The following is an 11305-nucleotide window of genomic DNA, read 5'->3' as shown; positions in this document are numbered from 1 at the left end:
TTTCAAAGATTTATTCATCAGTTTAATAAACTCCAAAAAATCAACATGATTTCATGCATTCAGAGGAGTATTTCCTGGTCAAGTGGAAAATTGTGCGGATGCTTCTGAAAGACCTTCATTATAAGCAGCTTTATGGTGAGCTTCATGGTTTAGAAGTCAGGGCCTTCTTTCTTCAGTTTGCTGTAGTCCACATTCACTGAGTAGAACTTATATTGTTCATTGGGACCCAGTTTGTTCCAAGGCTCTGAGTTATTTTTCCTGTCCCAGCTGACATCTGGATTGAACAATGCCAGGCGCATCACATACAGTGCTGCTCCAGTACCTCCTGCTCCAATAAATACGAAGAGAGGAATCAAGCTGGGATGCTTCTTGGCTTGCCCGATGATCTGATGGAGCATGTTTGCGGCAGAGGCCTACCTCCACGGAGACAGGAGAATGAGCGCGGGACACACACCAAGCGGCTTCTCTTGGGTGTAATTCTTATTGGTGTGCCTTTATATGTTACTTGGCCTTTTTCTGTGCAACTTTTAATGTTCTTTCTTTATTTTGTATATTTTGCATCTTGATTATTATATGGTGAGAGTACTTTATTTTTAGTCAAGTCTGTTTATGTAAGCTTCTTGTACCTGCATAGGGATATCCTTTATGTTGGGAGTTTTCTTTTATGATTTTGTTGTATTTTCTGTGTCTTTGAGCTGGAGTTCTTCCCATTCTTCTATCCCTATTATTCTTAGGTTTGGATGTTTCATGGTGTCCCAGATTTCCTAGATGTTTTGTGTTAAGAATTTGTTGAATTTAATATCTTCTTTACTGATCCATATATTTCTTCTATAGTATCTTCAACACCTGAGATTCTCTCTTATATCTTTTGTATTCTTTTGGTTATGCTTTCACATTTTGTTCCTGCCCATTTATCCATATTTTTCATTTCCAGAATTTTCTTGGTTTGTGTTTTCTTTATTGCCTGTATTTCAGTTTTCAATTCTTGAACTGTTTGTTTTACCTGTTTGTTTTTTTCTTGGGTTTCTTTAAGAGATTTATTTATTTATTTTAAAAATTTGGTTGTCTTTTTCTCTATTTCTTAAAGGAAAATTTTCATTTCCTGTTTTAAGTTCTCCATCATCCTTACAAAATTACAATTAAAATTGTTTTCTCCTGGCTCTTCTGGGTTATGATGTCCAAGTCTTCCTGTTGTATGACCACTGGGTTCTTGTGTTACCATGTTGCTTTTTAGGGTTTTGAATGAATTCTTGCATTGTTGCCTATCCATCTCTTCCTCAGCTTATGCTGGCAATATCTTTGCCTCTTGGTCTAATCCTTGAAGTTGTTGTCTGTGTCTTTGGAAGCTGTTCTTGGTCTGCCCTGTACTGTCACTGTCTGTGTCTTAGGGACCTACTGAGGTCTCTCTTGGTCTGCTCTCTTGGTCTACTCTCTTGGTATGTTCTTTTGGTCTATTCTCTTGGTTTGCTTTGTGCAGTCACAGACTGTGCTTCAGAGTTCCTTTGAAGCCACAGGGCATAGGAGAGTTTGGCTAAATATTGAACTTGTGGCTTACATGGTCCAATTGATGGTGTGAGGGTGTTGGAGAAACCTATCTGCAGGAAGCTTTCCTGTTGGATGAATAGAGAAGTTGAGGCAGGTGGAAGAGGGGCCTGGGGTTTTGCTCCATTACCGAGGGCTTAGAGAGTGGGGTGTCCCACTTGGTAGGTAATCACCCACCTCTTGGTCCTCTCTGTGCAGTTGCAGCCTTTGCTTCAGAGTTGTTCTGTGTTTTCAGGGATTAGGAATGTTTGAGGGGGGAATGGCACAAGTAGCTTAAAGGGGCAAAATATTTTTTAATCATATTCTTTCTCCTCTCCCAAGTCCTCCCAGAAACAAATGTCAACACAAAACAACACACACACACACACACACACACACACACACACACACACACACACACAAATGGAGTCCATTTTGTATTGGCTAACTACTACTAGCCACCAGACCTGCTCTGGAAGTGGTTGATATACCTAGTGATGCTCTTATTGGAGTAAAATAAAATCTTACTTAGAGTTTCTGTTGCTACAAATAATAGTATTGGTACTAACTGTTCTTTGAAATTCTGGTAATATTCTGCACTGAAATTATCTGGCCCTGGGCTTTTTGTTTGTTTGGGAGACATTTGATACCTGCTTCTATTTCTTTTGGTGATTATAGGTGTATTTAAATTTATTATCTGGTCTTGATTTAATTTTGATATGTGGAACCTATCAAGAAAGATGCCCATATTTTTTAGATTTTTCAATTTTGTGTAGTACAGGTTTTTGAAGTATGATCTAACAATTCTCTGGATTTTCTCAGTTTCTGTTTGTGTGCTCCCTTTGCATTTATGATTTTGTTAATTTGGGTATTCTCTCTCTGACTTTTTATTATTTGTCAAAAGGTTTTGTCTTTCTTGTTAATTTTCTAAAAGAACAAACTCTTTGTTTTATGATTCATTGTATTTCTCTCTTTGTTTCTATTTTTTGATTTCAGCCCTGATTTTGAACATTTCCTACTATCTACTTCTTAGGTGCATTTGATTTGAAAGTCTTTTCCCAACCCTTTACTCTGAATTAATGTCTGTCTTTGAAGTTGAGATACATTACTTTTATGTAGTTGGAGAATGAGTCCTGTTTTCACAACCATTCTTGTAACCTGTGTATTTTTATAGGCAAATTGAATCCATTGATATTATGAAATATTAATGACCATTGATTGTCAATTCCTGTTATTATTTGGAGGTAGCTTATGTGTCTTTCCCTTGTTTAGAATTTGACGACATGGGATTATGTATTGCCTGTGCTTTTGTGGGTGAAGCTAATTTCATTGGGTTGACATTTTCCTTCTAGTGCTTCCTCTGGTGCTGGGTTTATGGATAGGTATTTTTAAATCTGGTCTTGTCATGGAATATCTTTTTTCCCTCCATCTATAGTGATTGAAAGTTTTGCTGAGTATAAGTAGTCTGGCTTTGCATCTATGGTCTCTTAGTTTTTGCATAATATCTGCCCAGGGCCTTCTGGATTTCAGGTCTCCATTGAGAAATCAGTGTTTTACTGATGGGTCGGCCTTTATATGGTACTGGGAATTTTTCCTTTGCAGCTCTTGGTACACTTTCTTTTTTCCCCACTGTTTCGTTTCATTTTGTTTTTAATCATAAAAGGAATATTTGTGTAACTCACAATGTGAATCAAGTTCTGGAACACTTTAGGTATGAAATATTGTTCATCAGCTTGCTATTTAAATTGAAGTTTTCAAAAGTACCATGGTTTTTAAAAGTTGTTGTATAGTAATTGTTTTATTGAATTCATTTCACAATGTTGATTCAATACACATATAAATACATATATTTTCCAGAGCAATGACAACATTAAAATGTACTTCCTTAAGAATTAATGAGGAGGACATGAGTCTAGACCTCCAAGGGAGTAGTCAGGAGCCAGAGACCTCTGCGGGTCTACGTGTGAGTCTGAGACCACCAAAGGAGTAGGCCTGAGCCAGGACATTTGCAATCTGGGTGCACCAAAGTCTGGGACCTCCAAGAAAGTAGACTGGAGCTAGAGACCTTTGAGGGACCAAGCCCAAGTCAGGAGCCTCTGTATGAGCAGACCCAGAGCAGGGAAATTTACAGAAACAGGAATGAGCCAGTGACCTAGGCTGAAGCAGGTCTGAAACAGCAAACTCCATAGGAGCAGGTATAAGGGAGCAACTCCTGAGGGAGTTGGTCAGAACCAGAGACCTCTGCAGGTCTGGGTGTGAGTCTGGGACCTCTGAGGGAGTAGGCCTGTGTAGGGCCCGGGTCTGCCCTTGTCCCTGGGGCTCATCTTGGGGACAGTTTCTGGTCAGATGACTAAGCATCCTGTTTGTTCCTGTGCTCCCTCTGCCCCGCCTGGTGATTAGCTGTAGGGCATTGTTGACTCTATTGTTGGTATGGTAATTTCCCACCTGCCTGGGTGAAATTCCTTGGGCAGCAGTGGGATATATAAGATTTTCCCCAAGGTTAAATAAACGGCATTCAGCTGATCTCCTTTCGAATGACCCAAGTCTCTTTGTGTGTTCTTTCAATCTCCAGGCCCTTGTCCGAGCCTACTAGCATAAGGTACAGTGGTGTGCGAACTGTACTGAGGGGGTAACACAGAATCGGGTGTTACAGGCCTGAGCCAGGATCTCTGTGGGCCCAGACATGAGTCAGGGACCTACAAGGAAGTAGGCAGGAACCAGAGACCTCTGTGGGTCTGGACATGAGTCAGGGACCTACAAGGAAGTAGGCAGGAACCAGAGACCTCTGTGGGTCTGGACATGAGTTGGTTCTATGAGGAAGTAGGCAGGAACCAGAGACCTCTGTGGGTCTGGGGTGTGAATCTGGACCTGCCAAAGGAGTAGGCCTGATCCAGAGCAGGCCCAAGGCAGCAACCTCAGCAGCAAGAGCTCCAAGTAAACATTCTCTCTGTGAGCAGGCCCAAACAATCCCTGGTATTGCAGTTCAAACCCTGGAAGCCTTAAGTGATCTCTGGGAGCATGGATTAACCAATGAGGTGACTGGAACCATGGCCCTGACTGCACCATGAGGAGCAACCATCTGAGCCTTGGATCCACTGGCACCTGGAAGATTTATTACCAGAGTCACAGACATCCCCAGTTATACCAATCAAAGGAAAAAAATGGGTAGATAAAGTAAGAACACATGTAACATCACAAAGAGCAACATGACACCAGTGACCCTACAGCAGCAAAACTTGAACAACCAAATATAGATGAAGCAGAAGAAAATGGCCTAAAAATTAACTTTAGAAGAATGTTTGAGGCCCTTAAAGAAGGAATAAAAAAATTCCCTCAAAGAAATGGCAGAAAAGACAAACAAAAATTGGAAGACATCAACAATTCCTCAAAGAAAACCAAGAAAAAGAAATCAAACATATGAAAGAGACTGTTCAGGACTTCAAAGTTGAAATAGAGACAACAAAGAAAACAGAAGCCTTATGTGGGATTCCCCTCTGTATGCTGTGAATATCATTGGTTAATAAAGGATTGCTTTGAACCTTTAGCAGGGCAGAACTTAGATAGGTGGGGAAAACTAAACTGAATGCTGGTAGAAAGGAAGCAGAATCAGAGAGAAGGCATGTAGCCCCACCATAGACAGATGCCGGAACTTTATCTGGTAAGCCACAGTCACACAGCAATACACAGATTAATAGAAATAGGTTAATTTTTTTGTTGTGATTTGAATCTTTTTTTGGACACACAGTATATACTTTTATTATGGTGACTGCTAACCAAAGTGAATATAAAATTAATCCAAATTTCAGAGAGCTATTCACATTAACTTGAATTTCTTTCTTTCTTATTTATTTTTAAAATTATATCTTATTATTTATTATTTTATATATAATTCCAATCAAAATTCCACTTCCTCCCCTCCTCTTACTCCCTCCCACTCCTCTACACACCCTCCCACCTACCCTCCTCCATTCCTAAGAAAGGGTAAGGTACCCTGCCCTGTGGGAAGTCCAAGGCCCTCCCTGTTACATCCAGACTTAGGAATGTATGCATCCAAATAGAATAGGATCCCCTCAAAAAACAGTACATACAGTAGAGACAAATCCCAGTGCCATTATCATTGGCTTCTCAGTCTGCCCCAATTGTCAGCCACATTCAAAGAGTCCAGTTTGATCACATGCTCATTCATTCCCAGTCCAGCTGGCTTTGGTGAGCTCCCATTAGATCAGGCACACTGTCTCAGTGGGGTGGACCAACCCCTCGTGGTCCTGACTTACTTGGCTCATCTTCTCCCTCCTCCTGCTCTTCAACTGGACCTTGGGAGCTCAGTCCAGTGCTCTGATGTGGATCTCTGTCTCTATCTTCATCTGTCACCAGACTAAGGTTCTATGGTGATATTCAAGATAGTCATCAGTCTGACTACAGGACAAGGCTATTTAAGGCATCCTTTCCTCTACTGCCCAGGGTCCTAGCTGGGATCATCCTAGTGGACACCTGGGAACCCCTCCAGAGCCAAGCCTCTTGCCAACCCTAAAATGGCTCCCTTAATTAAGATGTTTCTTTCCCTGCTCCCATATCCATCCTTCCTCCATCTCAAACATCCCACTCCCCCAAGATCTCCCCAACCCTTCTCTTCTCCCCTCTCTCTCACCTCTCCCCTTCTCCCCACCCCCATGCTCCCAACTTTTGCCTGGAGATCTTGTCTGCTTCCAATTTCCAGGAGGATTTATATATGTTTTTCTTTGGATTCACCTTATTACTTAGCTTCTCTAGGATCACAAACTATAGCTCAAGGTCTTTTGTTTATGGCTAGAATCCATTAATGAGTGAGAACATACCATGTTCATCTTTTTGGGTCTGGGTTATCTCACTCAGGATAGTGTTTTTTACTTCCATCAAAATGTGTTAAATTAATAGGTTATAGTTAGCCAATAAAAGGCTAGGGCTAATGAGTAAAGCAGTGACTTAAATAATTTGGTTTCTTTGTGATTATTTTTGGGTCTGAGCTGCCAGGTGGCCAGGAAACAAGCAGCCTCCTTGTTACTACAGATTGGTACATACATGGCCAACTGCATCCACATAAAACCTGAGAGGGCTTGAAAAGGATTTCTAGACACAAAAGTACAGAGTTTAACACAGCTTCTTGCTTTTTGCTGGTGGCTTGCCACAGCTCCTTTAAGAGGGGTTTTTCTGACTCAGCTGTAGCAGAAAAAAAAAACCCGTGCTATTTTGAAATGCTGGATTTCTGGGCCATGCAACCAGCATGACCTCTGGCTCTTTCAGAAGACCAAGCATTTGAATGGGGTTTGTGAGCAATGTGCTATGGCTTGCTTGGTGGCAACATGGACCAGCTGTGTGCCTAGAGATGGGGTATTGTGCATGGCTCTCGGGGGTAGTGAACAGCTCCACCATGTTGGGCTGGGCAGGGCAAGCAGGCAGTGCCATATTTCCCCTAATAATGGTGCAGCTTAGGTTTTTAAGAAGCACTTAACATTTTAAGATGTGCTCCTGGACTGTAAATAATTACAGATGTACAATAAGACAGATTCAGACATAAAAGACCTCTAAATGAGATACAGTGTTTGAAAAGTGTATGTAGGCTTGAGAGAGAGAGAAGAAAAAGAGTAAAGAGACAGTAAATATAATATAAAAGAGTACAGACAGTAATAGATTAAAGGAGTAAAGATAATAAAATAAATATTAAACTTATAGAAAAAGTAAAATAAGCCATGTAAAGGCAAAATGTACACAGAGAATCTGGATTATGTGTATCATTGTGTTTTCTTTGAATTTTTTGATTGCAGAGAGACATTTGATTCTGGGGTTTGCTAAGCTAAACCAACACATATTCTTTAATGGTATCTTGATTTCAAAATATGAAACTAAGGATATGTTGCTTTGGAAAAGAGGTTTTTATTTTGTTTCCATAGAGTATAAGAACCTTCTAGAGTAATGTGATTTGATGGAACTAAATTCCCTAAAAGGTTGCCTTCAACACCCCTCAAAAATTACTTGCTTAATAAACAGCAGGGAGTAGTTTGGAGAAGAACTATGCCCATATTCCCAAATATTGTCTATAAATGTCTCTCTGCATTTAAAGGGGAATATGCTATAGAGATTTGCATTGGTATGGATCTTGGTTTATTGATACAAATTTTAGGTTAATTTAGTTATATGTATATTTATGCTCTTGATTAAGGTATTGTGTATGTGCAGTTTATTTAAAAATGTAATATATAATTAAAAATATAGGTTAATAGATAATCATCTATAAGTGTCAAGTTTGTAGTCATGTTAGGTTTTCTAGATATGTAATATATTTCCAAGATATATAGAATATGTCTTTCTAATATATTTCAATTAGATGTGTGTTCTTCAAACCTTTCAAAGACCTAAGAAATATGGCATTTAAATGTTTTAAGAAGTTAGAACTTTTCATGACAGTGAGACACATCTGCTCCTGGCAGCACCAATTATTTCAAGAGCTAGATGGGCATCAATAAGGCTCCTTATGGAGTTGGTTAGTCATTTGGGCAAGAAACTGTTCTTGCCTGAACTGTTTGATGAACTGGATATTCAGAACCCACAGAGAAATCACTGTTGAACTTGCCCAAAGGTGACATGGTCCTTTGGGGTTCCTGCTTCATGAAAGAGTCTGCTAGACATTCTGCAGGACACAGAAGAAAGTGACTGACAAACTGCCAATATAGGTGGAACTGTCTGAAATTTCCTTCTTCATGTAAAAGTCTGCCAAATACTATGGGTCTGTAGACTGAAGATGGATGCCCCCATGTTATAGAAGAACTTTGGGTGACTGTTCAGGCAGCAAGATGTCATTTCTAGAGTTTTGGAAGTTGCTTACAATGTACTTCCTGTTTACTTAGGTAATATTATATCCTTCTGAAGTCATTGATGGAGTTGAAGAATTTATAGTAATAATTATAGTTTTCCTTAGTTATGATAAAAGATAAACTAGATGTAAATATTGTAACTGTAATCCTTACTTGAAACCTGTTTTGTTATATGTAATTTTACTATGCTAAGTAAATAAAACCTTCCTTTTTATTTAAACAGAAAAGGGGAGGTGATGTGGAATTCCCCTCTATATGCTGTGAATACTATTAGTTAATAAAGCACTGATTTGGGCCTATAGTAGGGCAGAACTTAGATAGGTGTGAAAAACTAAACTGAATGCAGAGTCAGAGAGAAGCCATGTAGCCCCACTAGAGACAGATGCTGGAAATTTAGCTGGTAAGCCATAGCCATGTGGCGTTACACAGATTAATGGAGATGGGTTAAAATAATATGTAAGAGTTAGCCAATAAGAAGCTAGATCTAATGGGCCAGCAGTGATTTAAATAATATGGTTTCTGTGTCATTACTTTCAGGTCTAAGCTGCCTGGTGATCAGGAAACAAGCTGCTTCCTCCTCATTACTACACAGCCGAGGGAATCATAGAAACAGAAATCATGAGAAAATTATCAGGAACTGCAAATGCAAGCATAAAGAGCAGAATACAAGAGATAAAAGAGCGAATCTCAAGCACTGAAGATACAATAGAGGAAATAAACTCATCAATCAAAGAAAACATTAATACTAACAAAAGCTTAACACAAAATATCCAGGAAATATGGGATACCATGAAAAGACCAAACCCAAGAATAACAGGTATAGAAGAAGGAGAAGTTCATCTCAATAGCACAGAAAATATATTTAACAAAACCACAGAAGAAAACTTTCCCAACCTAAAGAAAGATATGCCTATGAAAATACAAGAAGCTTAGAGAAAACCAAATAGACTGAATTAAAAAAGTCCCCTCACCACATAATAATCAAATCACTAATCATACAGAATAAAGAATATTAAGAGCTGCAAAGGAAAAAGACCAAGTAAGATATAAATTTAGACCTATCAGAATTACACCTGACTTTTATATGGAAACAATGTAAGCCAGAAGGTCATGGTCAGGCATTATGCAGACATTAAGAGTCCATGGATGCCAGCCTAGATTACTATACCCAGCAAAACTTTTAATCACCATAGAAGGACAAAACAATATATTCTATGACAAAACCAGATTTACCACTACCTAGCCACAAACCCAACCCTAAATAAAGTACTAGAAGGAAAATTCCAACCCAAGGAACTTGGCTAAATCAACAAATCACAGACAATTGATCTCACATAGCAAATCCCAAAGAAGGGAAAATCACACAAACTAACATCACCACCAAGAAAAACTAAATAAACATCAGATAACAATCACTGGTCAATAATATCCTTTAATATAAATGAATTCACCTATAAAAAAGACACAGGCTAACAGATTTGATATGAAAACTGTATCCATCCTTCTGCTGCATAGAAGAAACACCTCAACCTCAAAGACAGACATCACCTCAAAGACAGGGTTTGGAGGAAATATTCCAATCAAATGGACCTAAGAAACAAGCTGGTATAGTTATCCTATATCTAACAATATAGACTTCAAACTAAAATTAATCAAAAGAGACAAAGAAGGACATTTCATATTAGTCACAAGAAAAATCCATCAAGAGGAAATCTCAATACTGAACATTTATGCCCCCAATACAAGGGCACCCTCATATGTAAAAGAAACACTTCTTTTTATTTTTTTACCTTTTTCTTGCTGTTTTTTTTTTGTTTCCAGTTTATTTATTTTTTATTAAAAATTGCCATCTCCTCCCCTCCTCCTCCCCCTTCCCTCCCCTCCCCTCCACCCTCCAGGCCAAAGAGCCATCAGGGTTCTCTACACTATGTTGAGTCCAAGGTCCTCCCAACTCCCTCCAGGTTAAAAGAAACACTTCTAAAGCTTAAACCACACATCAAACCCCACACACTAATAATGGGAGACTTCAACACTCCACTATCACCACTGGACAGGTATGTCAGACTAAAACTTGACAGAGAAATAAGGGAACAAACAAATGTTATGACTCAAATGTACTTAACAGACATTTATAGAATATTCCATACAAACATAAAAGAATATGCATTCTCAGCACTTCATGGAACCTTCTCAAAAACTGGCCACATACTAGGTAACAAAACAAACCTTAATAGATACAAAAGTTTTGGAATAACCCCATGTATCTTAGTGGATCACTATGGCTTAAATTAGAATTCGACAGTAACACTAATTCCAGAAAGCCCACAAATGCATGGAAATTAAACAATGCTTCTCTGAAGCATCAATTGGTCAAGGAAGAAATAAAGGGAGAAATTAAAGACTTCCTAAAATTCAATGAAAATGACCACACAACATAACCAAATTTTTGGGACACAATGAAGGCAGTATTAAGAGGAAAGTTCATAGCACTAAATGCCTACATAAAGAAGCTGGAAAAAAATCCCATACTAGTGAATTAACAGAACCTTTGAAAACTTAAGAACAAAAGGAAGCAAACTCACCCAGGAGACCTAGACTGCATAAAATAATCAAATTGAGAGCTGAAATCAACAAAATAGAAACAAAGAAACAATGAGACAAAGAGTTGGTTCTTCGAGAAAATCAACATATTGACAAACCTTCATCCAAACTAACCAAAAGGCAGAGAGAGAATATCCAAATTAACAAAATCAGAAGTGGAAAGGAAAGCAAAACAACAGACATAAAGGAAATCCAGAGAATTATCAGGTCATATTTCAAAAACCTGTACTGTACAAAATTAGAAAACTTAAAGGAAATGGATGATGACTTTCTGGATAAATATCACTTACCAAAATTAAATCAAGACCAGATAACCAAACTAAATATTCCTATAA

The 11305-nt window shown here is 38.6% G+C and overlaps 1 protein-coding gene across 1 annotated transcript; it reads right to left on the bottom strand.

Annotated features, from left to right (window-relative positions):
- On the bottom strand, positions 1-438 carry LOC119800371 (cytochrome c oxidase subunit NDUFA4-like). Its single transcript, XM_038310535.2, has one exon. It carries the CDS (start codon positions 396-398, stop codon positions 150-152), a length of 249 nt encoding a protein of 82 aa, XP_038166463.1. The 5' UTR covers positions 399-438; the 3' UTR covers positions 1-149.
- Positions 439-11305: the final 10867 nt, after the last annotated feature.

Source organism: Arvicola amphibius, chromosome 13 (assembly GCF_903992535.2).
Source record: "Arvicola amphibius chromosome 13, mArvAmp1.2, whole genome shotgun sequence".
NCBI lineage: Eukaryota > Metazoa > Chordata > Mammalia > Rodentia > Cricetidae > Arvicola > Arvicola amphibius.
This window is presented reverse-complemented; position numbering and strand designations above follow the sequence as displayed.

Coding starts and splice junctions, on each gene's coding strand:
- LOC119800371 (XM_038310535.2), bottom strand. CDS start 398: ATGCTCCATCAGATCATCGGGCAAGCCAAGAAGCATCCCAGCTTGATT.